Consider the following 27,492-nt stretch of genomic DNA (forward strand, 5'->3'; position numbering starts at 1 on the left):
CCGAGAGCCTCTGCCAGCACCAACTACTTACTTGTCTGTTCATGATCTGCCATCGGACCCCATTTCCCAGGCTCCTGACCCTGGGGCCACCTCACAGGAAGACCCTAAGGAGAAGACAGCTCTTTAAGAAGTGGGGGTCCTGTGTTCAATAGCAAACCCTCAGTTAGACATGGCTTTGAAAGTGTGGATTTTTTACCGTGTCCTTGGGAAGCCTGCCCTCCTTAAAGTTTAGGAAACTGCATCGGGGACCATCTGAAACAGAGCCAGAGTCAGAAGTTCCCTACCCAAATCTCCAACAGAGGAAGCAGAACCAAAGCTGGTTCACGATAGCTAATACATGGCAGGACAGCTCTAGCAAAAGGCGAGCAAGTGCAAGAAGATGCTGGTGAAGATGGTGCTTCGAACCTGTGAACCCTGGTTCACACAGAACCCTGCCCCAACATATGGGCAAAAAGGAGAACCCTTGTCTAGCCCAGGAAGTCAGCAGGGGCCCGAGGGGCTGAGGCAGCACTTGCTCACAGTCCTCTGCAGCTCCAGTGTCTGTGAGCTTCCCACTGACATACAAGCCTCTTACCTCGGCCTTCAAGGCTCTTCCTAGTCTGACTCCATGGCTCCCTGAACATAACAAACCCACCACAAACTCAGCTTGCAGTTCTCTTTCCTTTCATCCTCAAAACCGAATCTTTCCTGGAGCACATTCCAGAACCCCTTGGAACTTGCATCCCTGGTTTACCAGAGACTGTGATAATTTTACAGGATACATGGTTTGTGTCTCAGCTCAGAAAATAGGTGGTTAAAGGGCTCTGGGGTCAGTCTGCCTGGCTCACTGGCTAAGGGATGGTAAGCATTTAAGGGCTCCCTCAACATTAGTTTCTGTTAAAGAGGTTCTAAAACTTGGGACAGAGGGCCGTGAAGACGAGGATTTAACTAATGCAACCACGTGTGGTTATAGGACTCAGCGGTACCTCTGAGCTGCCTCTTCTCAGACTCGCCCCTGAGTCAAGAGTTAGTTTGGGAAAATGTTGAGTTTACAGGGCCGGAGAAGGTGGAGATTCCTAAATGTGTGTGTATGTGATTGAGTTGGGACAGTTTCTTGATTTTCAAAACCTCCATCAGATATGAGCAGGGATCCCGTAAGGGAGACTGGATTCTGAAGACAGGAGATGCCCATTTCAGGCTACAGGAATTCTTTCTCTTTCTTTTCTTTAATAAAGAATTCTAAAGAAGACGACAAAAAGGAGGTATGAAACAAAACCATCACTTGCCAGGACTGAGCAGGAGTCCTTGTTCAATATGTTGAGAGAGTCGAGATGAGACGCATCAGAAAAGACCAGGAGAAAAGTCGATCGGAAGCAAGGAGTGGGCTTGGTGCCTGTAGCTCAGTGAGTAGGGTGCCAGCCACATACACCAAAGGTGGCAGGTTTGAGCCCAGCCCAGGCCTGCTGAACAATGACAACTGCAACAACAAAAACAAGAAATAGCCAGGCATTGTGGCGGGCGCCTGTAGTCCCAGCTACTTGGGAGGCTGAGGCAAGAGAATCGCTTAAGCCCAAAAATTTGAGATTGCTATGAGCTGTGATGGCACAGTACTCTACAGACGGTAACATAGTGAGACTCTGTCTCCAAAAAAAAGGCAAGGAGTGATGTTATTAATAGTTTCAGCAATATCTCCAGTAGCCAGGAGGTTCTTATGAATGTACAGTATTTTGTTTTATCAGATCTAGCCTTATTCTCACCCAACCACCTTCCCTAGCAGCGCAAGGTTCTTTTAAAGTCTGCAGTCTTGAGTCTTACCGCATCATTAATAAAGCCTCTAAAAAATATAACACCTCACACTGAAACCTGGGGGTAAGATTTGGACAGTATGCGAAGACAGTGAGTGGGACAAGGCTCTCATTTTCTTTCTTTTTCTTTTAGAAACAGGGAAGATTGACCAAGAGATTCACAAATACAACACCCCGGGATTCACGGGCTGCCTCTCCAGAGTCCAGTTCAACCAGATCGCCCCTCTCAAGGCCGCCCTGAGGCAGACCAACGCCTCGGCTCACGTCCACATCCAGGGCGAGCTGGTGGAGTCCAACTGCGGGGCCTCGCCGCTCACACTTTCCCCCATGTCGTCGGCCACCGACCCCTGGCACCTGGATCACCTGGATTCAGGTAAGGTCTACAGCAGGCTTGGGCAGATTGTGGTTAGTTCTTTAAACCTGACTTTCCTCAACTGTAAGAGAACATCATTGGTGATGTCATTGGAGGATTAAGAAAGAGCCAAGGAATGTGTGAGCACAAGAGTTCTCAGCACAGCAATTGCATGGCAGAAGTACCCAGGGCCAGAAGAAAACGAGTCAAAGCGTAGAATGTAGGAATTGTCACCTCTTCGTTTGAGGTGAATAAAGAGGTGCCTGCACTAACGTCTGCGACATCCCTGTGGGGTGATGGGACAAGATTGTTTCCTCGCTTCCGCCTCTTACGACTCTGACTTGTAGCCATACAGTCCGTATTTTAATATTAGAAGAGAGTTTCCTAAAGCAATACAGAGATCCAGCTCCTGGACTGACCTGGACCCTTCTAGAACTTTAAGAGTTGCATTTAAGCTGGCACAACTCAGGGGACTTAGTACCACATCTGCATGTGGTAAGACGTAATTTGAAAGCCCAGGACTCAAATGAAAAGATGTAGCTGTAGGCTACAAAATTGTATGAAAAGTCAGTGTCCATCCAACCCTGAGAGGTGAAGGACCCGTTAAACAGCACCTCGGGAGACTCAGGTCTTACTCCATGTTCTGCCTAAACTCATCTTGGAGTGATCTCTCTAAGCCTCTGCTTCTCCATCCACACGGTGGAGACATGGGGTATAATCTGTAAAGGTCTTCTAAATCCATCATCCTGTGGGTCTCTAAGCAACGTGTGATGTTGCCGACGCTAAGAAGAGGAAGAGGATGAGGGACAGGCAACATGGTGCAGAGGCTGGGTCCCAGCACCGCCACCGCCGCTCGCCCGCAGACCAAGCCCAAGTCGCCTTCATAACCTCATTCTTCAGTTTCCCCATTTCTCAATTGGAGATAATAAGCCCCAACTCATAAAATCCTATCTGAGATGATGTGTTTAAAATACTTAGCAGAATCACAGCCATGTAGCAAGCATTAAAAACATTTGGCTACAATAGTATTAATAATAATCATGGTCATTATTATATTAGACAAAATTGGCTCTAATGCTTAAACATCCAGTTAAGGCTTCCAGATCCTCCCCCCATGCAAACTTCTAATTCGCGATGGTTTATCATGTAAACGCTGTGCATTTGATTGCTTTAATCATATTCCAGCCCCACACACAGTATTTATCGGCTTCAGCACAGCTACTGTCACCACAATTCCTTGCCAGGACTATAATGTGAAGCTTGGTGAAACCTAGAAATAAGCCAGAATCTCCCCTTTGTCAGAAGAGCTAATTTACAGACTAAACAATTCCTCTTTGTTCTTCACACATGGATTCCTATAACTTGATGAGGGGTGCTGTGTGCCAAGGGCACTTATAAAGAATTCCCTTTTATGAATGTTGTTAGGATTACACAGCAGGTTGGTTTTTCCTCATGGGCTGGCTTGAACAAAGGAAAGCTTTCCTAAGGCTAAAAGGAGAAAAGTAACAGTGAAAATATGAAAGCAGAAAAGACATATACCAGGGTCACAAGGAGCAGGGATTTCTCAGGTAAATTCATCCAAAGGGCACAGTGGATGGAGACCATGTGCTCTGTGAAATGCACAAGTCTTTCTGCTGTTGGAGATACTGTGTAAGACAATGATCGTGCGCAAAGTCAGGGCCAAGGAATTAGCTTCAAAAACATCTAGATCCTACCTTGGGCCAGTATGAATCCATGGTTATTATGACTTAATTAAAAAGCTGCTTTTTGGGGCGGCACCTGTGGCTCAGTCCGTAAGGTGCTGGCCCCATATACCGAGGGTGGCGGGTTCAAACCCGGCCCCGGCTGAACTCCAACCAAAAAATAGCTGGGCGTTGTGGCGGGCGCCTGTGGTCCCAGCTACTCGGGAGGCTGAGGCAAGAGAATCGCTTAAGCGCAGGAGTTGGAGGTTGCTGTGAGCTGTGTGATGCCACGGCACTCTACCGAGGGCCATAAAGTGAGACTCTGTCTCTACAAAAAAAAAAAAAAAAAGCTGCTTTTTGGGCGGCACCTGTGGCTCAACGGAGTAGGGCGCTGGCCCCATATGCCTGAGGTGACAGGTTCCAGCCCCGGCCAAAAAATAAAGCTGCTTTTGAGGTCTGTAAGATAACACAATTATAGGAAACGTCTTAGTTCCTTCTTCTTTGAAAAAAATCATTCTTTGTGCATGACACTTCCATTCTTTTGATTGATTCATGAAAACATAATAGGGAATATTTCTTTGAGTATTCAATGTTCAAATCAAAATTCTGTACTTGCAGCTGGGTGCAGTGGCTCACACTTGTAATCCCAGTACTTTGGGAGGCCAAGGGGAGAGGAATGCTTACAGCCTGGAGTTTGAGACCAGACTAAGTGAGACCTTATCTCTACAAAAAATAGGAAATTAGGTGGGCATGGTGGTGCGCACCTGTAGTCTTAGCTGCTAGAGAGGCTAAGGCAAGAGAATCGCTTGAACCCAAGAATTTGAGCTTGCAGTGAGCTATGACGATACCACTGCACTCTAGCCTGGGCAACAGAGACTCTGTATAAAAAGAAAAGGAAAAGGAAAACAGAAAGAAAAAAATTCTGTGACTCCAATGCTGTAACAGGCTTGTGCTATGTATCATTAGGTCCGTTTGCAGAAAAACTTCACTGGGCCAAGAGCTGATCTCCAGTGTCAACCAGTTGCAGTATCAACCATTTCCATAATTTCCATAATTGTCAAAATGCTTATTAAAAATATGTATCTGTATCTATTAAAGGACAGAAAGCAGCTTACAAACTATGAGGCAGAAGGTTTACTTAATTTGATTTATTTTTCTTAAAGGTGAATTGTGCCATGAGAGGGAGTGTGGGGTACGGGAGCTAAAAGGAGGCAGAGGCGGGGTGTAGACATGAGGGAGGGTTATTTACCTACAGCTTCCAGTGGCTCCACCCTCTGCCCTCTTAATTCAGTTATGGGAGGCCTGCAAATTAAACTGATAAAAGACGTATTAACAGGTGAAGAAAACCTTAGTTGTATACATACAGGAGCTTTCAAAAGAACTCAATAAAAGGTTAACGCTAGAGATTTGTATACCTACTCGTAGAGAAAGGGGGTGGGGAGAAAAGCTCTTTATGTGAAGAAAACACGGGTTTCAAGAAGGACAAATCAAAGAGAAAGTCTTTGATAATTTTGTTCGTGCAGGTGTGAGTGATGGTCACCTCTCCTTCATGTCCATCAAATGAATCCCAGCAGCTGCTTCGGTTTTATATAATGTTCATACCTGCTGGGTTCTCGGGGCATCCCCACATCAGCAGTTGTACTCTGGTTTTTGGAGTCCAGGTTCCTCATTCCAAATTCAGATATGAGGGGTTTGCATTTTTCAAGTAATTTTTCATGTTTGAGTAGATTAAGAATTCTTGTTATCAAGGTTCAATTTACAATTGCAAAGACGTGGGAACAACCCAAGCACCCTTCAACACATGAATGGATTAATCAACTGTGGTATATGTATACCCGGAAATACTATTCAGCCATAAAAAGGTGGAAATTTTGTATCCTTTGTTACAACTTGGATGGATTTGGGGAACACTCTCCTAAGTGCCACAGGAATGGGAGAAACAAGCATCACATGCACTCAATACTAATTTTTTTTTATTAAATCATAGCTGTGTACATTAATGCGATCATGGGGCACCATACACTGGCTTTATAGACCTTTTGACACATTTTCATCACACTGGTTAACATAGCCTTCCTGGCATTTTTGTGCTAAGACATTTACATTCTACATTTACTAAGTTTCACATATACCCTTGTAAGATGCACCGCAGGTGTAATCCCACCAATCTCCCTCCCCTCGATACTAATTGGAAACTTGTAGATTAACAACAATGTGTGCTCACGAGAGAAAAATTCAATTAAATCCAAGCAGGGGGAGAGGGTGGGCAGCTTCCTTCCTAGTGGGAACAATGTAGGGGTATATGGCACACTTCCTGGGCAAAGAACACAACTACAACTTAGATTTTCCCTCAGCCTATTTGTATGTGCCCTCATACTGATCAAAAATTTAAAAAAAGAATTCTTGCTATCAGATATTCATACACAAAACAATAGTACATACACAAAAATGCCATGTCTGTTTGAGTCTGTGTAGCATTAGGACAGGAGGAAAATCCAGGTGAGACCTAATTAGTCCTGGCTGGACTAGGCGACTTTGGGGAGTAGATTATTTCACTGGGTGCCTCAGGAAGCTGGTCCTTGACAGCACCATTAGCTCCCCGGGAAGCTTGTGGGAAATACAGTTTCTCAGGCCCCTCCCAGACTGGGGGGGGAATTAGCATCTGCGATTAATCAGGGTTCCCAGGGGACGTTTATGCTTCTCCATCTTGGTAACACTTTAGAGTTTTCTGGGGATCCTTTTTAATTCCCGCTATCAAGAAGACACTTTCCTGGTTGGTTACTGGGGCAGTTTCTCTGGACGTGTGCAGCTCCCAAAACCACCGGGAGGGGGCGCGCGCCGACCACTGAGCGTGAGGCCGGCTTAGCGCGGCGTTGCTGCACCTGCTCCTCACCCGGTGATGGCCGTCTCTTCCTTGCGCGGTGGGAGGGAGAGTTCGCCATCGCCATCTGAGTGGTCTCTGGGTGGGTGAGTGGGTGGGTGTGTCCCATACAGGATGCAAAAATATATATACACACATTTTAAGAAAAGCAAAAACCGTATTAAAATTGTATTACTCAACATATGCCAGTAACGTTTATTTTGTATGTTGTAGCTTGTATCTCTTGTAATTGCAGAAGTCAAATTTGACCTGAGTATTAGAATTTTAATACAGTATTTTCCTTTCTTAAAATGTGTATACATTTTTTGGCACCCGCGTGTATGTCTGTGTTTCTATGTGAATAAAAATCCCAGTGTCTGGTCTACACCCTAGACTGATTAAATCAGACACTCTGGGGTGGGAGGCTGGTATCTGTAGATGGAAAACCTCCCCAGGTGATTCCAATGTGTGGCCACAGTTGAGTCATTCAACAAATAAAAAAGTAGTCCTCTAAGCCTTTTGAAGTAAGGTTACAAGAAGAAAAAATTAAATGCTCAAATAAGTGCAAAAAAACTAAAAAGCAAGTTTATGAAAAACAATGAAACTTTTATGTGGTGAAATTACAACTGGAAAGGCCCTGGCAATAAGCTTGCAGAAGGACCATTTTACAAGGAAGCTCACCCAGATAGACAGAGGATTTTTATTTAAATTTGAGGAAAATTGATCTGCCTATTTTCACTGGGGGAACAGACTGAAAACAAGAGCAGTAGGTCCACGGTGGGGCAGGACACCCAGCTCTTGAGGAAGACGCCAAACGATTGTTCAGGGCTTTGAATTGGCCACTAACTTCCTTTGAAAGACATTAAATAACAATGCTGCTTTAAAATGAGGGTTGTGCTTTTCTGAAAAGAAATCATGTATCTTGCCGAGAAGACTATGGACTCTCATGGCCTTAGTGTTAAAGGGAGCCCGGTGACCGGCCAGAGCTTCTCCATTCGTACCTGTACCATGATATTTATTTTGCAGAAACTTGATGTTAACATGGAAACTAGAATGCAAGACATCTCCCCACAGGTCTCGTGATCCCTTATATTTCTTTCTTCTGATCATATTAAATGACAAAGCAGCAACATTACATGTTCTGGGGTATGATGGCTTCATCTGATAAGACCCTGTTTCTGTTCTGTAAAGCTCCTGATTGACCTATCGGCTCCCTCTCCAATGGCATTTGGGCTCTGTTGGTGTTTTCTAAATGAGGGACGTTTATGATTGATCAAGATGTGCACTGCACAACTCCAATGTCTGTCGTGTGCACAGCAGTTGGTGGCTCCTAGAGCAGTGAAATGAGGTAGCCTTGATAAAGGGTCACCAAGTCCTTATGGGGAGCAAATAGACATGGCTTCACATAACCCACTAAGAAAGTCATTTCTTTTTTAGTCCTCCTGACTGTGTCAAAGGGAAGGTCGACCTCTCTATCACAAGGTGAAAAGCCATTGTGGGAAAGAGAGCAGGCTTTCCGTCAGAGCCTTGACAGGCAGCGGAATTACTCGATGGAAAAAAAAAAACATTTATTAGTGCATTTATTTAAATAAGAAATTAGAGCAAATTTAGTGAAAATAAGTAAATAAACAATACTTGGATTTTATATGCAAGAGAAAAAAAATGTCAGGGGAGTTTGGGAGACACAGGCAATATCATTACAAGCCCAGAGCCTGGCATGGGGCTCTAAAAACAAATTTTTACAGGAAGAAATAATAAACAAAACCCTTCCAAATCCTTATTTAAGCTGAGTTGATTTAAGCCAATTCTGTTCTATTAGAAATACCCAATCTTTCTTTTTCTTTTTTGCCAAACTTTTCTCCACTTTGAATAAAGGCAGGCTGTTTCTAAACCACATCATTGTATGGTCCATAGGAATATTTTTCAGAACAGTGGTTAGCTACAAGGTGGCCAAAGTCACCCTACCCCTGAGCTCTGGTTGATTTGAAGGTAGACAATGCCTGGGGATTGCTGTGATTCACCTCTCCAAATCACTGGCTCTGGTTGGGGTTTTTTTTGTTTTGTTTTAATTTTTTTGTTTGTTTTTTGTTTTTTTTTCTCTTTGTCAAATTCAGCAAATCGTATTTGCTTGGCATGGAAAAGATTTGTCAACAGAAAGAAAACTACAGATGGTAACACACATTCTGTAAAATATAAAAACAAAACAAACAGCAGAAAAAATAAATTCAAGAGTCTTATCCCCTAAATTTCTGCACCAAGGAACAGTTCCAAACTGTACACCAAGCTGTTTTATGAAGCATTCGTGTTAAGCCTTGGGGTATTTCATCACATTCATGATATTTGATACAGAATCCATCAGACACAAGGATACCACCTAGGATCTTTTCTGAAATGTAATTAAAATAGAAAACATACTTTAAGATATAAAGTTTTGCTTCCTAAGGGATCTTCTAGTTATAAAGCTTATAACTAGTTATTATTTTACAGGACTTCTAGTCCAGGTAATCTCAGCACAGGCTGCATGGTGTGTGATATGCTACATCTTGCCCCAGAAAGACCCCTGGGACTTGGCCTCTGTGAGTTGCTGGCAGTTGAATTTACAATATCCACAATCACCTCGATGTACCTGCTTCCCTAAGGCTAATCTGCACCTGGGACTGGAAAGGCCCTTCACCAGGAATTCTCGAGGGAAGTGGGAAGGACGTGGAAATTCCAGAGGCACAGTGGAGAGGAAGGTGGTTACCACCCAGTTCTCCTCTTGTCCACATCCGAGTTCAGAGGTGGTCAGGAATCCAGGGTTGATGATCCACAGCCAGACTTGTCTGGTGGATTCACTCGGGTTTGCAAAGTGATTGAAAACCAGCCCTCTCAGGAAGGTTGATCTGCTCCCCAATAAACTAGGAACTAGACAGAATGGGGTACTTAGGATCACTCTGTGTAACAACCCCGTGCGATTCCAGAATAAGCTGCTCAGGCCCTCAGCAGTGCAAACAGAGAGTGTGATTGCTGAAGGCGTCTTACCTCTATTGCTATGATTTTTAATGAGCTAATTCTGGTCTATATTCCAAATTTCCTTTCTACCATCTGATAAAATATTTCTGTATGTCCATGTGCAAAAGAGTTGTATGAAGAACATTTTAAAACTGCACATATCTATTCAGTTTTCCTCATAATTATGAGCTGGCACTTTGTTCTCCTTACCACCTGCAAGCACTTAAAAGTAATCTCTCCAGCTCTTATAATTACATCTTAATTATTTCTGAGCAGATCTCTTTTCTCATCTTTATGCCAAGATTGCATGATTAACACATTTTTATCTCTTATGCCTAATCTTTTTATTATCTTATTTGTCTTTTTCCCCTTCAGTTACCAACGCAGTACGCATTTATTCAAGTGTAAAGAAAAATTATTATCCTCCTTTTGCTAATGTACATTTTCCTGCAAATGATCCAAATTTTGATTTTCCTGCAAAAGCACCAAGCACATTTGTATATTCCAAGTCAAAAATGATATTCAACGGCAACAATCTCAAAAAAAATATGAAATTTGAGTTAGAGTTTTCATTGAATGGTCATATTGTTTTCCTGTCCTTTATTAATATTTCTACAATGTTTCCATAGCATTTAATAAATTGCTCTTTACACGTGATTCTGTTGAATCAAAGGTAGTTTTAATTTGATAGTTATTACAAATCCTCCTCCAAGGATAAAGTCCAAGTGACAGTCCGAAAATATAAAAATGCCTTCCCCCACCTCTTTGTGGAGAGTTGAGTTAAACTAGGCCTCGTCACCCAAGGGCCAGGAGGTGCCCAATTGTTTGGAACAGCTTTGATTAAACCGGCAGGTGCCATGTGTTCTGAGTAATTGTCATTAGTGTTCAATTTGGAGCCACTGTTGTCCTGGCTACTGGATGAGGCCCCAGGGCTTTCCATCTGGGGGGCAAGAAGCTTCCTATACCAGCTCACCTGCCCCCATGAGCTGAAAGAAGATGGATGTCCCGTGCCTGCTCCCTGGCCACCACAAGTTGAATAAAGGTCATGTCACAGCTACCTTCGGCCCCTGGTTTCTTTATCAGTCTGTCCCAATCCAGTGCGAATCTTTTCAGCTTCAACCAGGGGCATTAGAATGCTCATCAATATAAGGCATCCTAATAGATGTTTTCATTTTGTTGTTTTGTTTGAAAAATAAAATTCTGTTTTCATTTGTGTAAGGACAGGAAAAAGCGGCCATTCTCTCCCATGGCCTTAGGTGTGGACAAGATGAAGTTGTCTAGTTTTTCTTCCTGTGGGAAAGCAGCACGTGCTCCTAGATGCTGTACTCAAGCCGTGCTCTGTGACTGCTGCTCCGCCTGTTGTCAGTGCTGTTCCCCTGGGTGTAAAGGTGGCCAGGACCTTTCCCCTGTGCAAATTTCAGATTGTGGATCACAGATCGTGATGTGTAATTTAGCTCCCCGGCCACCAAGAGCTAGGGCGGTCTGTCCATGTAATTCAGCTCACCAGCTGCCCACGAGCTGAGTAAAACATGTTTCGCCTGCCCTCCACGCCTGAGTTTCTCTCTGGTCTGGCCAGATTAGAACACTGGCACTACAATTTGTGTTTCATTAATCATGATTGTGATTAAGTATCTTTAATATGACATATATTCATATGTCATTTGTATTTACTTTTCCATGATCTGCCTGTTTATATTCTTTGCTCAAAGAATTATTCATATATTTAATTCTTTCCTATTAGTTTGCTCGTCATATACTAATTGATTTATAGATATTCTTTATATAGTTAAGGAAATTAGTATTTTAGTACATATTTGACTTTTTTCCCAGTTTGATTTCAGTTTCTGAGTTTATGGAGTTTTTTTCCGTGTGAACGTCTCCACATTGTATGTGGTGAAATATAAAGTATTTTACACCTTTTGAGTTTTGTGTCATGCCTTCTCCATTCAGAACTTACTTTAAAAATTATTCCACATTTTTTCTAATACTTTTATTTGTAAGAGCCACATATTTACTCCACTGGAAATTTATTTTGGTAGAAGGAGTAAGGGAAGAATCCCACTTTCTTTCTTTCTTTCCAAATGGCCCGCCCGTTGTTCCAGCCCCGCTGGTGGCGCCTCCGTCCCCCACCATGTCATGCTGTACTTTGCTCTTCATATCTGAGGCTACTTCTGAACTTCCTGGCCTGTTACACCGCGACTTAGGAACAGACAGTAATGATCATAACCGACCTTTTATAATTGCATTCATGTATCTCATAGAGCTCATTTCCCTTTCATTAAAAATTTTCAGAATTTTCCTGTCTATCTTTTCACATTTACTGTTCCCATGTGGATTTAAGAGTTCCAGTCATTTTAGTGGGATTGTCTAGAATGTTTACTGGGATTGAAGTTCACGTGTAAGCCAGCTGTGACACCCAAACATGCCATACCGGACTTCTCCATGTTGTGAAATGATTAAAATGAGTGCCGTCCAAGCCTCAATGTGCTTGCAATCACCTGGGGAACTAGTTAGTGACTGCTGACGCAGTAGGTCAGGGGTGGAATTTGAGAGTGCGGTTTGCAGCAGGAGCCCAGGTGATGGTGCTGCTGTTGGTCCTGGACGCCAGGAGCACGCCCCCTACGTCTGGTAGATTTCGCCTGCACTGGAGCCTGCCGCTTTTTGTGAAAGCTGCTCTTTGACGATGCTCTTTATTTCTTTTATAATTGGTCTAATTAGATTTTCTTCTCATCTGGGATAATTTCTGTTACTTTCCACTTTTCTAGAAATTCGTTTAATCTAGATTTTCAAAGTCATTTCCATAAACTTGAGCAAAATAAGCTTTTTAAATTATTTTAATTCCCCTCTATTGAATGTTTTTCCCCTCCTTCTCGATTAGTCTAAGAATTTTTTTTCCCCAAAGAACCAGTTCTTGGATTTATCTCTTCTATCATGTTTTTCTCTTTACCATTTACTTTTATCTTGACCTCTTTAACATTATATTTGCTGTTCTTGAATGTTTCTCTTATTTTCACTCAGTGGGGGAAAGGGAGGTATTATATTCTTATATAGGAACCAAAGTCGACAGATCTGAGCTCCAAGTCAGGCCTTCTCTCTGCCCACACTTCTGCTGCCACCCCCACCTTTCTTCCCTCTTATGACACCCACAAGAACCTTTTTTCCACTTATTTAAGGAGATTTAGGGGTACAAGTGGCTTTTTGTTACAGGGATGAAGTCTAGGATTCTAATTTCCCTATCACCTGATCCGTGTACAACTTTCATCCCCTACCACCCCCCACCTCACCCGGCTTCCCTTTGTGAGTCTCCAGTATCCCTTAAGTCCTTCTGTGACCATAAGCTCATCAACTGCTGAGCTCCCACTACATCCAAATGGGGAGTACAGGGGGAAGGAGTGAGGAGAGGGGAGGGTTCAGTAAGCTCCCACCTAACGGGCACAATAGAAGGGTGCATGGCACACCTCCTGAGTGAAGGGCTCAGTTATAACTTGAACTCTAACAGATGCAAACAATGTAACCTGTTTGTACCCTTATCGGTCTGAAATTTTAAAATAGATAAGAAAAATTCAATTCAGAAAATAAGTGTTCCCTCAGTGAACGTTGCATGGTGGCCACTGCAATGCTGTACTGCACTCTAGCTGCCCATTAAAATCACCTAAGGAGCTTCCTAGAAATCAAGCACCTGGTCCCAACTGATTCTTAATGTGTAGTCAGGGTTGCACTAATGCAGCTACGAAGAGTATTCCAAAACCAAGATCCCAACTGGGCATGGATAAAAGACTTAAAATATGTGCAGAATTAATTTTTAAAAGCATTTTAGTTTGCTCACCCCCCTTCTGATAGACCACCTCGTGGAGCCAGAATCTCCTCGGCAGCCTGTGATCTGGAGCACCTCCCTGTGTCCTCAGCAGCCCTCCTTATGTACATACTTGTTCCTGAAAAGTGAGGAATGAAAATAGCCAGCCTCACATTTTGATGAAATAGCAGTTACGACACAGGCTAGTCCACCGCGAGCAGCTACATCTTCACCAACTACGACTGGCGGCATTTTCTGTAAGTTAAGACACGGAGGTTATGGCAGAAGATTATGTGTTTTTGAAATGCATTTCATTATTCACTGCAATCTCCTGAAAGACCTGATGATGACAAAAGCAAATTGGTCAAATCCAGTAGCCGGTCATTCCAGCAAGACCCATCCACAGTCAAATCACAACCTTTAACCTTATGAGAAATTTCCAGAGAGTGAAAGAAACCCCACCATCATTACCTGCTCCCTAAAATGCTATCATGTGCTTGAATGGTCTCACCAATGAGGGATCTCATCTCCTGACTCGATTTTGAGTAATAAGAAAGTGGCTTTTCACTGAGCTCTCAATCCATAAATCCCAGAGTCCAAAGCCTTAGTGGGTGTTTCTCAGCAGAAATCTGAAGACTGTAGACCCGGGGTCTCCTGAAGACGTTCATCTCACACACTGTGCCGCTCCCTGACCGCTGCCTGCGAGGAGAGGTGAAACACACCAGACCAAGTCCTTAAAGTAGCCACTTCTTACTTTACTGTGATCGGTTGTTACCATTGTTATTTCTCGACCGCCCGCTTCCTGGTAATTGAGCTGTTTTCATGAATCGGCAGACAACAAATTCTTGCTAATACTGCTTTGCTGACAAACCACAAATTCTATCAGGTGCGACCCTGTGTAGCAGGTATGTTCACAAGGTTTGGTGAACATACGTATCACTGACGCGGCATTTTGTAAAACCACAGGCAGTCACCTGCTACTGCAGTGTCTGTGATATCACGGAGCAGCTCCTGTGCTGGCTGATCACTACACAGCCCCCCTGAACACAAGATCCAGCAACAAGGAAGTGGATATTTTTCAAAAAATAAGTCAATAAACTGCAAGAAAAATCAACCACATGGTGTTTTAAAAAATATATATCTGCCCAAGAGTTTGAGGTTGCTGTGAGCTGTGACACCATGGCACTCTACCAAGGGTGACAAAGTAAGACTCTGTCTCAAAAAAAAAAAAATTGTTCTCTCTGATATGCCTTTGAATGTATCAGAAGCATCAAGGACCTAACTGCCAAAATCACAATATTTTTTTCTTCCTGTTATACTTGCTTTAGAGAACCAATTTTATTTTTGTTTATCCAGGGAAGTTATCCAAGGACATACCTCAGGTAACCATTTATTAACTCTTTTGCTGTTTTCTCTTAAACTGTTCTTAATATTAATGAGTAAAGACTTCCTATCCCAACATTCAAAATACTAAAGAATTATAATCAGATACCAAGGCAGTGTTCCTAGTTTTTGCAAAACGAAAAAGAAATACAACTAAAAGAATTCACCTCCCCATGATCATACTAATGTACACAGCTATGATTTAATAAAAATAAATAAATAAATAAATAAAAGGCCCCAAGAAAATGAAAAAAAAAAAAAAGAATTCACCTGTGAGGCATTCCGGTAGGAAAATCATTCAACACACACAAATGATTCACCCAAGAGGGGGGCAATGAAGTTCCCAGAAAGAATTAGTTCCTTCTCAGGCCCACATTAAATTAAAACACACAAACATGTGCGCTAGAATGTTTATTGCGGCCCAATTCACAATGGCCAAGACATGGAAGCAACCCAAGTGGCCGTGAACCCAGGAAAGGATTGATAAACGTGTACACCATGGAGTGCTATTCAGCTATAAGAAAACATGGAGACTTTACATCTTTCGTGTTTACCTGGATGGAATTGAAACACATTCTTCTTAGTAAAGTATCTCAAGATTGGAAAAGGAAGAATCCAATGTACTCGATACTAATATGAAACCAATATACAAACAACTACAAGCCCACACAAGAGAAAACACAATTATACTTTAGTGGGGGGCAGGTAGGAGGAGGGGGGAGAAGGGGAGGAGGGAGGGTGAAGAGCACTCGGGAATCAACTGACCGTCTTCCCCGAGGCACATTAGAATGAGGCATAAGGGGGAAGAGAAAACCTAAAGACGTCCAGTCACTTCTCCAAGGCCACAGAACCCACCAGTTACGAGCGCGCAGAGTTCTACCCCCTCCCCCCACCCCCGACATCCAGGGCCCTATTTGTACCACATACGGGAAGTGACAGGCCCTTGTGGGGGAATCTGCGCTGCTATGTGTGGTCTGGACACCAGGGAGAAGGGGACATAGCATCTCCCTCAGACAGGTTTAAATGGAACTTGCTAAATGTATCATTCCCCCAGATTGGAGGCTGCTTCATTGAATTTATAAACACCCTGTGACAGAGAGGGAAAGAAGTGGTGCCAAAACTCAACAAAGAGGACTATGACAGTGTTAATAGATGGAGTACAGGCCTTCCTCAGCATCCAGGGAGACGGGGCCAAGGACCCCCTCAGATACCACAACCCACAGGTTGCGGAAGTTCCTTACATAAAATGAGATGGTGTTTGCATATAACCTGCTCACATCCTCTTGTGTACTTTAAATCCTCTCTAGATCATTTACAATACCTAATACAATGTAAATAGTATATGAATAGTGATACTATGTTTAGGGGAAAATTCTGTACATGTTCAGTATGGGCACATTTGTCTTCCAAATATTCTTGATCCACGGTTGGTTGAATCCATGGATGGGGGAACCCACAGATAATGGAAGCCACAAACACGGAGTAGGCCAACTGCACAATGCCACACCGCTGGGCTGCACAGCCCCCGGCTCTGAGACTCGCTGATCTAGACTCTCAGGGCTCACCTTGACCTGCAGTGAGATGTGTGGACAGAGTCCTGAAGGAGGGGTCCAAAGACCTCGTCCTTGTTCTACTGACTCTGGCACCTGCCAACCATGTGGCTTTGACCTAATCCCCGTCCACTCTGCATCTCAGCTTGTGATAATTGACAAAAGCCACGTGTCACTTCTGCACAGCTCAGGGTACCATAGACAAAGCAATCAGCCTTCAGTATGGGAGATTTTTGCATGTTATGAATCTGACAAAGGTCTGATAACTAGAATCTACAGAGAACTCAAACAATAAGAAAAGAGCAAACAACCCCTTCTATATGTCAGAGAACAGAAACTTCTCCGAAGATGACGAATGGCTAACAAACATATGAAAAAAGGCTCGTCTTTAATCATCAGAGAAATGCAAATCAACTACTCTGAGAAATCACCTAACTGTAGTAAGATTAGCCCACATCACCAAGTCCCAAAATTGCAAATGCTGGCGTGGATATGGAGAGAAGGGACCACATCACTGCTGGTGAGATTGCAAGCTAATACAACCTTTATGGAAAGGTTAGATCATTAGATCCTCAAAGATCTAAAAGTTAACCTTCCATTTGATTCCACAATCCCATTACTAGGTATCTAACCAGAAGAACAAAACTCATCATAAAGATGTTTGCACAAGAATGTTTATTGCAGCCCAAGGCATAATTGGCAAGTCACGAAAGCAACCCAAATGCTGATCAACCCCATGAATGGATCAACAAATTCCAATATATGTAAACCATGAAATGCTATTCCACCATAAAGAAAGGTGGAGACTTTAAATCTCTTATGTTTACCTAGATGGAGTTAAAACACATTCTTAGTAAAGTATCACAAGAATGGAAAAATATCCAATGTACTCAATACTAACATGAAACAAATATGTATATAATTACATGCTCATGTGAACAATAAAACAAATACAGTCTAGTATGGGGGAAGGGGGAGGACAATTGGCAGAAGGAGGGAGGGCGTTTGGCAGGATCTCACCTACTTGGCCCAAAGCAAGGTATAAGGCACGCCCCCGGTGTGAGGGGTTCTTTTACAACTGGAACTTTACCTTGAAAGTGAGAACAATGGTCTGGGCCCAGTGGCTCATGCCTGTAATTCTAGCACTCTGGGAGGCCGAGGCAGGTGAATTGCTTGAGCTCATGAATTCAAGACCAGCCTGAACTAAAGGGAGACCCGTCTTTACTAAAAATAGAAAAATTGAGGTAAGAGGATTGCTTGAGCTCGAGTTGGAAGCTGCTGTGAGCTATGAGGCCACAGTACTCTACCCAGGGCAACAGCTTGAGACTGTCTGAAAAAAAAGAAAAAAAGAAGTGACAACAATGTAATCTAAAAATTTTTACTTTCATATTAATTTGAAATAAAAAAAAAAACAGGTATCACAATCCATACTCTGCAAGTGCCCATAATAGCATCCAATAAGAACTAATTTATAAGCAATTACAACTAAACATTAAAGAAGGAACAATTTGCCCATCTGAGAAATAAGACCTATTTGTCTAACATAAGCATGGACATTAATGCCTTACCTTTATTTTATAGAGTACAAACAAACCTGAGTGTTTTTTAATGAATTAAGTAACTATAAAAATACTTGTTTATAGTTAATCAGACTAAAGAATACAAAGTCAGGCCAGGCACAGTGGCTCACGCCTATAATCCTAGCACTCACAGAGGCTGAGGCGGGTGGATCGCCTGAGCTAACAGGTTCGAGACCAGCCTGAGCTAGAGCGAGACCCCTGCCCCCTGCCTCCGTCTCTAAAAATAGCCGAATGTGGCTCAGTGAGTAGAGCACCGGCCCCATATATCAGAGGGGGTGGGTTCAAACCCAGCCCCAGCCAAAAACTGCAAAAGAAAAAGAAAATAGCCGAGCATTGTGGCAAGTGCCTATAGTCCCAGCTGCTTGTAGGCTGAGGTAAGAGAATCGCTTAAGCCCAAGAGTTTGAAGTTGCTGCAAGCTGTGATGCTGTGGTCCTCTACCAAGGCTGACAAAGTGGAAAAAAAAAAAAAAGCAAATTCAGTCTGGGAGCATTAGTAAGTCTTCTTCCTGAAAAACAATTGAGACAATCCAAAAGTTAGCTGGGAAACTGATGGAAGGTGGGAATATAGTAAAATCAGTTATTCACTCCGTACAGTCCTATCAAAGTTGGTGCTATGTAAACAATGCAGACATATAACAGATGCGGTTATTCTGTTTCTTTGGCCCTGGATCTTGGACAATCACACAAGCAGCTGCTGTTTCCTCTCTACTTTAAGAAGCTGGAAGTACAAGGCTTGTTTAACTTCACAAGCCAGAAGCCAGAAATTCATGATCCTTTCCCCATTTAAAATGGGACTGGCTGGCCACCTTTAGAAACTGAAGTGAAAGGGATGAATGTGAGACTCGGGACTGGTCAGTACCTGACACATTCTGTCCTCCCTACACAGAAACCTGCTGACCTTGAGAAATCTCTCCCTCTTAAAACTGATTAGCAGAATCCTCTGTAAAAATGAAACAACATCCTTTATATCTTCAGCATCTCAGTTGATAACTGCTTGTTCTTATATCTATTCCCCAAAATATCAGTCAATCATGAATGGCTGAAACAAATTATTTAAGAAAAATCATTTTCTGCCATTTAACTCTGATTTGAAAAGAGAAAATAAAATGAAATAAAACACAAAGAAGCTGGACAAAAAAGGCATATATACGTCATCTAGCCCAGAGCCTACTGCACAATGTTGCCATTTAAGTTAAATTATAATTAATAGCAGCTGTTTTGTTGAAGTGTCTCAAATTATCACTTTAGATGCTGAATGAAGCTCCACTGGTTTCCATGGAGATATTTTCTCCAGGAGATGTCAAATACAATCTATTTTTTTTTTCTCTAATACATAATAGCCTGGAGCTTCTAGCACCTTTCATTGTGAGGGTTTTATAATAAGTAATTGCGATTTATTTTTATATACCCTTAAGTGTGTTTTATTTGCAATTCGTGTCTGAGCCTAAAGTCTATGGTTTTACATATTTTGAAACGTAGTAGATAAGAACCACAACCACCAAATTTATTTCCATAGTAAAAGAAAAAAATACTTATACTTATAAAAAATACTTATATTTTCCACTTCTCCCTACCTACCCAATGGAAAAGATAAGAAATTGGAAAATAAAGAATTCAAATTTTTTTAAATATTCTGTTCCTTCATATCAGTTTCTATTACTTATTTATTTATTTATTTTTTGAGATAGAGTCTCACTTTTTTTTTTTTTTTTTGTAGAGACAGAGTCTCACTTTATGGCCCTCAGTAGAGTGCCGTGGCCTCACACAGCTCACAGCAACCTCCAACTCCTGGGCTTAAGCAATTCTCTTGCCTCAGCCTCCCGAGTAGCTGGGACTACAGGCGCCCGCCACAACGCCCGGCTACAGTTTCTATTACTTAAGTCCCTGCCTTGATAACTACTTTTATTTTTCACATCCTGTAAATGAAATCAAAATTATATTCCAACAATCACATTTTAAAGCACAGTTAGAACCTCCCTGGTTGCATGCGTGTCTCTGTAATGGCAGTAGCATGCTTTGTTTCATTCTGGCCCCTTGAGGGGTTTGTATCTGTTACCGAGGGAATGGTGGGTTTCTGTTCTTCCACCCAGGCAGGACTCCTGCCCCAGGCCAGTAAGTTTGGGTTTACACCCAAGGCCAGCCTGGGACATTTCTAAATGTTCTCCTTGGGTCATCTCAGATCATTTCTTCCCCTCTTTCCACACTTTCCTCTGCTGTTTATCAGTCACCTGCAGGGAGCCAGGGAAAGGCCGACCACTAATATCTCTAAGCATCTGTGTTTTTATGGAGTTTTGTGGCCAAGGGATGCAGTGCGGTTAGGCAGGCTTTGGAGCAGAAAGAAACCATGCTGTGGTCTACAGAAAAGCAAACCATTTCATAGTATCATGACTGTCACATAATGATAGTAAATGACCATTGTAATCATCACTATACTTAATATACTGTGAAGGTTCATATTCGTCAGGAAGGGCGAGGGACAGAGGTTTCTGTGCTTATCAAATAGCAGACAAGAAATCTGACCACCTCGTGAAGTATCCAGCTGACTAGTAGGTATCTGCGCCTGGGTGGCCGGCAGGAACCTCAAACTCTGTACAACCAAAACAAAGCAGGTTTCTCTCCTTACCCCTAAAAGAGCTGCTCCTCCCTAGGCCTCACTCCAGCCACACTAAACTGCCGTCCTCGGCCCACCTGTCTGTCTCTCCCTAACCCTACGACAGCAGAACAGGGAGTGTCAGTGACTTTGGAAGTAGCTCCACCTGGGTGCTAATTCCAGCTGGGCCACTCACCAGCTTGATACCAATTTAGATAGACATGGGCTAAATAGTGTCCAGAGAAGAATGACAATGTCAAAATGTCTACAAGACACACAAAATCAGATGGGCACCTTGACCCAAATATGAATGGTCTAAGTTTTCATCCTGGAAAGGCAGCTTTCACCCTTGGAAGGGTGGCTTCTGTTGGAAGTATACACTTTACTAGACATGCCTCGCTGTGCCTCAAGCTTGTGTGGGGTGGTGACTTAGTGTCGTAACTACAGAGCACTTTCAGGCAATTCACCGTGAATAGATAGATTCACAGTTCAAACTACCTGCTTAGGTTAGTTAGTTCTGAGCATAGAAACTAAACTCTTCAATGGTGCATGAAATGAACAGACCACATGGGACAAGGATGGTTCTCATTCATAACAGCTTTTGACTATTGCTCACTTTATCTGTAGCACTTAGAGTGACACATTGTAGGCACTCTACAAAGATTGTCAGGGAGTGAGTGATGGAATGAAGTTGTCACACCTGATATAACATTCTTCTGAAGAGAAGGCTCAGCTTGAAAGAAAGACAAGGTTTACTATTATACATTTGTATGTAAACCAGTTTTATTCACATAGGATAATTTTATGATAAGTCTAATCTCAGATGATAAGCCTATAAATTACAATGAACAGGTTTGAAAGGCCCTGAGAGGTAAGACAGTGTGGAGGGTGTATATAGGAAAGAATGATTCTCCCTGTCCCAAACAGCGAGTCTAAGAGAGAAAGAATGAAAGCGTGTGTTCTGGCAGAATCCACAATCTCCCCCTTGGGCTACCACAATTCCCGGGGAATCAGAGCAGGTAAGCCTCTACCTGCTCTTTTCCACCATCCACGATATTTTTGGAAGCTGATATGGCCCAGGAATGAATTCACCTTAGAAAACTGAGTCCTTGGTGAGTTCACATTTAATGATACCAGGTAACTTTCAACTCGTTAATATTTAATTCACACCAGCCTGTAGCCACAGCTCTGCTTTAGACTGAGGCGATTTGCTTTGGGAAAAGCTGCTTCTACCAGAAGATCTACCTTAACTTCTCCAACAGAAGTCCAGACACACATCTGAAATAGTTTTTGAAGCTGAATCAGCTTGTGAAGATGATAATACTCTGCCAACCTACAGAAAGTTTTCAGGATTTATTTGCCTTTCTCGTGCTTAAAAATTTGTTCTTTCTTGGAGAAACATTTAATACAACCGATTCTTAATTTTTGTAGTCGAGAAAAATAGAAAATATATTAAGCAGTTAATATTCTTCTCAACTGTTATGAAATATTACCCTCTCACAAATTCCTGAAGTGTACAATGCTTTGTTAAGCCAGGAAAAATATCAGTTTAAAGAAATGATTCCTTTTAAAACTAATACTGTCACTGTAATACCCAGCGCCACCAGTTGTGAATGGGATAAAGGCGAATGGGGGGGTAGATTTCTGCCAAATTCCAGAAAATATATTGTAATATGTAAGCTTGTCTGCCCATGGAACGGGAGCAGGCCAGCTCAGGGAGTTGTAAGATTCTCTGATGTTTCTCCAAGTGAGCACAGTGTTGCCCCAGGTCTTGTGCAAAGAGGAATAGCGGCAACAGGGGTGGAGGTTGCTCTTGTGGGTTGATTCTTGTGGGAGAAAACAGCCAGATAAGTCCATCTGAAATGGAGATTTCAATTGGGAAAACTGGAAGCGTTGAAGAGTTGCATGAAGAAAGAGGTACCAAGTTATTTGGGGTCAATGGTACATTTGACTCTTACACCTGACTCTTGATTTCTTTCTCTACAGCCAGTGCAGATTTTCCCTATAACCCAGGACAAGGCCAAGCTATAAGAAATGGAGTCAACAGGAACTCAGCCATCATTGGAGGTAGGTGGTGTGGAGAACAGGCTTGCGTGTGGCTGCTCACCTGCGGAAAGTAATAATTTTCAGTAAAATAGTAGCCTAGAAAAAAACAAGTATTGTCTAGAGATGTTCACATTATTCATTTTGCCATTTATATAGGACATAGGATGATGTGCAGAAACTGTGATTAAACGTACCCTGGCTACTTTTTAATGCAGACTTGTTTAAATTAAAATAAAAGAGAGGGAATGGTCGTGGTGAGCTAGACAGAATCAGAGTATGTAAGTAAGTAGTAGTGGCCATAGCCAGGGCATATCTTTATCCCCTTCGGTCTTTTCCGCTCTCATCCACTCCCACCCCAAACGGTCCAGGACAGCTCACGGTAAAACTGGGAAGGAATATACCAGTCTGGTTACAGTTATCTTAATAACAATTATCGGAAAGTTAATAAGCCAGAGCATCTAAAATACTCCAGCCTTTTCTTCTTCCCATGGACAGCTGCAGAATAATTCGACTCTCCCAGGACAGCCCCGCATGTCTGGGGCACCACGGACGCCCTGTCGTTGTTGCTGCCTTCTCTCCCTGCTCTTTCTGTCTTATTCCTAAAAGACGTTTGCTGCCTCCGAGGGTGGCTAATGCTGCAGATTCCTCAAGAACTTTAAACTCAGCCGATCAGCATGACTTCACCAGTTGGTTTCTTTTTCTGCGGGAAGAAAGTAGACAACACCTTTCTAAGAAATATGACTATAAAGTTAGAATACATTCAGAATTGTCCTTAAATCACATTGTCCAAAGTTCTGTATAATCTTAAGATCCAAATCCTCACAGCTTTTTCCTTTTTTAAAATAAACTGAATTGAAGTACAGTAGCCCCCAAGGGGCTATAAAAAAGTGACCAGCATACAGAGGTGGTCAACATAGGGAACGAGGCCTGCTGAACTGGGCCATGCGTGTGGTGCATGTCCAGTCTGTGAAAATTAGGTCATCTGAAGGAGGTGGTCAGGGCAGGGAGTGGCCAACTACAGAGCTTCTATTTTTATTGTCAAGTTGCATCCCACTGGATGGATATACTGTGATTTGTTTTGTCTACACACGCTGTTGAGAGGTGTTTGCTTTAGTTTCCAGATTTGGTCCATTTTGAATAAAGTATACAAGGCTTATGTGAACATAAATTTTAATTTCTCTTTAATTCCTAGCCGTGCAATTGCTGGGTATCATAGAGTGGATATTTAACTTTATGAGCAATTACCATACAGTTTTCCAAAACATTTGAACCATGTTACAGCCCCACAATTAATATCTGAGAGGTGGTGTTGCTCCACAGTCTCCCAACACATGGTATCCTGAGTCCAAGTCTTTGTCAGACATGGGTATTTTCCATAGCTTCTGTTGGGCTGTGGCTTGCCTTTTCATTTTATTGGTGTCTCTTGAAAAGAAAGATAATTTTGAAGTCCAATTTTTTTAATCTTTTTATAGTTTGTGATTTATCCTTTCTAAAAAGTCTACCTACTCAAAAGTTATAAAGATTTTCCCCTTCTTCTAGAAGTTTTATAGAGTTAGCCTTTACTATTAAATCTATAATCACATTGAGTTAATGTTCATATATGATGTAAGATAAGGGTCAAAGTCATTATTTTCCAAGTGACTATTTAATTATTCCAAGACCATTTGTCAAAAAAAACTATTTTTCTCTCCATTGAATTTCTTTAGCGCTTTTGTCAAAAAATCAATGGACACGCGTGTGTCTGTTTTCTGGGCTCAGTATTCAATTCTGTTAATCTAGTTATCATTCTTTAGCCAACAGCATGCTTTCTTTATTGTATCTTTATATTAAGTCTTAAAACAAGTAGCATATGTTCTTTATTTCATTTTTCAAAAGTATTTTGGGGTTTTTAGTTTGTTGTTTGTTTTGCTATTTTAAGTCTTTCACATTTCCATGTAAAATTCAGAATCAGCTTACAAATTTCTACCAAAAAAATTAGCTGTGATTTTGATTGGGGTCACATTAGTTCCCTAAATGAACACTTTTTTTTTTTTAAGTAGAGATGAGATGTTGCTATGCTGCCCAGGCTGGAGTGCAATAGCTATTTCATATGTACAATCATAGCTCACTGCAGCCTTGAACTCCTGGGCTCAAGTGAACTTCTTGCCCTACCCTCCCAAGTATCTGGGACTACAGACACAATGCTACCATGCCAAGCTTACAAATGAACATCTTACCAATAGTTAGTAGTTCTATATTTAAACATGGTATCTCTACACAGTTATTAAGGTCTTTAATTTTTCTCAGCAGGTTTTTCTGGTTTTCAATGCAAAGTCTTGGACAATTCTGTTCAATTTGTACAATTATAAATAGCGTTGTTTTACTTCATTTCCTAAGTGTTTCTTGCTGCTGTATGAAAGTACAGCTGATTTTTTTTTAATTAACCTTGTTTTCTGTGACCTTGCTAAATTTGCTATTTTAGTAACATTTTTGGATATTCCTTAGAATTATCTATATAGACAAGCATGTTTTCTGAGAAAGTTTTTACTATTCTATTCCCAACCTAGATGCTCTATATTTTTCCTGTTTTATTGCACTGGCTAGGATTTCAAGTACAAAAGAAAACACAGGTCCTGAGATTTGACATCCTTGTGTTGTTCCATCTATTAAGGGAGATGTGTTTAGACTTTCATTAAGTATGATATTAGCTGTGGGTTTCACATAGATGCCCTTTATCAAGTTTGAGAAGATTTCCTTCTATTGATGGTCTTCTGAAAGCTTTATGATGAATGAGTAGAAGTTTTCCAGAAATTTCTTCCACATCTGTTAAGGTGATCATGTGGTTTTACTCTTTTATTTGCTTAATGTGGTAAATCATATTGCTTTATTTTAAATAGTAAACCAACCTTGCATTCTTATTCACCATGACACCTTCCATCTCTTCATCATAAATACACTGTATTATATTTACATTTCTGGGTTCCATTTACTAAAATTCAATTAAGGAAGAATAGTCTTATAATGTTTTTGTCTGGTTTTATTGTCAGAATAGTGCTGGTCTCATGAAATGAGTTGAGTTGAAGAGTGTTTCCTCTTCCTCTATTTTAAGAAAGATGTGTAGGAGTATTTCCTTAGGTCAAGTCTGTAAATCGTATTATTCAGGTTTTCCAATTGTTCTATCAGTTACTGACAGTAGTGTTAACATCACCACACTGTAATTGTGAACTGGACTAATTCTAATTCCAGTTCCATCACTTTTTGCTTCATTTATTTTATAGTTCTGTTAGGTGTATACACATTTGGAATCATTATGTCTCCTTTTTACCTTTATTTATTATTTTTTTTTTTTTTGGCCGGGGCTGGGTTTGAACCCACCACCTCCGGCATATGGGACCGGCGCCCTACTCCTTGAGCCACAGGCACCGCCCCCTTTTTACCTTTATGAAATGTTGATCTTTATTTACTAATAGTCTTGTCCTTTGTCTCATCAATATACTTATTCCACCTCTTTCTACACACACACAGTCTTCTCTCCCACTCATGGTGAACACACTCCAAGGTATCTGTTATGCAAGGTTCCTATGCATGGCCTATTCTAGTAAAACATCTTCAGCAGGATCCTTCTTTAGTCCATATTAAATACGCTGGTTATTTAATGAGGTCTCTCCAATGTTGTTGGTTGGAGTATAAACATCTCGCAGCTCTGTGTGAGTGCTGGAAATTGTTCTGCTTACAGCTCCTGAGCCATTTCTCTTTGGCCTTGTAGAATTTCATCCTATATGTGCACATATTGGTATTCAGCCTCAGATTCAAAGAGACTTCTGTGCGGATTATTAGAGTACTTTCTATGCATGGCTCATGCTCTGGGTGTGTGTTTCTCCCTCTCCCCTTGATTCCCAGAGACCACTGTGATTTTTTTGAGCTGCGCCTCCCTACACTGCTGTCCAGAAATCACTGTCAGCAAGAAAACAAGGAAAAATGTAGGATTCATCTTTTTTGCTTCTCTTTTCTCAGACATCATGGTTCTCTTCTGCCTGCTGCCCAATGTCCAAAAACTTGTTTCATATATTTTGACCAGTATTTTATTTACTTTTGGCTGGAAGACAAGTTACTCCTGTTCATCTTATTACCCCTTCATAGATGAAAACTAAAATCTTACTTCAATTTTATTGCCTTTATTATTTTGAGGTCTGTGTCTTATATAGGAGAGGGTAATGTCTGAGGGAACTATGGTGAATGGGGGGAAAGTGTTGGCTATATGAGATTTGTTTAATCTCCAGGGCTTCTCCTGTCTCCACCAGGGGTCATTGCTGTGGTGATCTTCACCATCCTCTGCACCTTGGTCTTCCTCATCCGATACATGTTCCGTCACAAGGGCACCTACCACACCAACGAAGCCAAGGGGGCAGAGTCAGCCGAGAGCGCGGACGCGGCCATTATGAACAACGACCCCAATTTCACAGAGACCATTGATGAAAGCAAAAAGGAATGGCTCATTTGAGGGGTGGCTATTTAGCTGTGGGATGGGGCGGAGGGAATTGTTAGGAGGGAAAGGGACAAAAGCACCCTGCTTCATACTCGTGAGCACATCCTTAAGATATCAGCACAAGCTGGGGAGGCAAGCAACAGAATCTTCTTGAGACTGAGCACCACAAAAAAATACTTTTTAATATTTCTTCATAGCTGAGTTTCCCCTTCTGTATCAAAACAGAATAATATAAAAAATGCTTTTAGAGTTTAAGCAACGGTTGAAATTTGTAGGTAATACCTGTCTTATTTTGTGTGTGTTTAGAGGTGTTCTAAAACCCGTGGTAACAGGGCAAGTTTTCTACATTTTTAAGAGCCCTTAGAATGTGGATATTTTTTCTTGAGAAAAGCTGATGCACATACATGTGGCCCCCC

The 27,492-nt window shown here is 41.8% G+C and overlaps 1 protein-coding gene and 1 pseudogene across 1 annotated transcript in view; both read left to right on the forward strand.

The window, feature by feature from the left end:
• The window catches only part of CNTNAP2 (contactin associated protein 2), a 1,471,582-nt gene extending 1,444,342 nt beyond the window's left edge, over nt 1–27,240 (forward strand). Inside the window, exons 22-24 of the mRNA XM_053608746.1 lie at nt 1,918–2,157; nt 22,552–22,632; nt 26,892–27,240. Coding sequence (XP_053464721.1) covers nt 1,918–2,157; nt 22,552–22,632; nt 26,892–27,091 — 521 coding nt within the window. The 3' untranslated portion in view covers nt 27,092–27,240. The remainder of the gene's footprint in view (nt 1–1,917; nt 2,158–22,551; nt 22,633–26,891) is intronic.
• On the forward strand, nt 6,575–6,775 carry LOC128560693 (uncharacterized; annotated as a pseudogene).
• Nucleotides 27,241–27,492: the final 252 nt, after the last annotated feature.

The sequence above is a fragment of the Nycticebus coucang genome, chromosome 11 (genome assembly GCF_027406575.1).
Source record: "Nycticebus coucang isolate mNycCou1 chromosome 11, mNycCou1.pri, whole genome shotgun sequence".
NCBI lineage: Eukaryota > Metazoa > Chordata > Mammalia > Primates > Lorisidae > Nycticebus > Nycticebus coucang.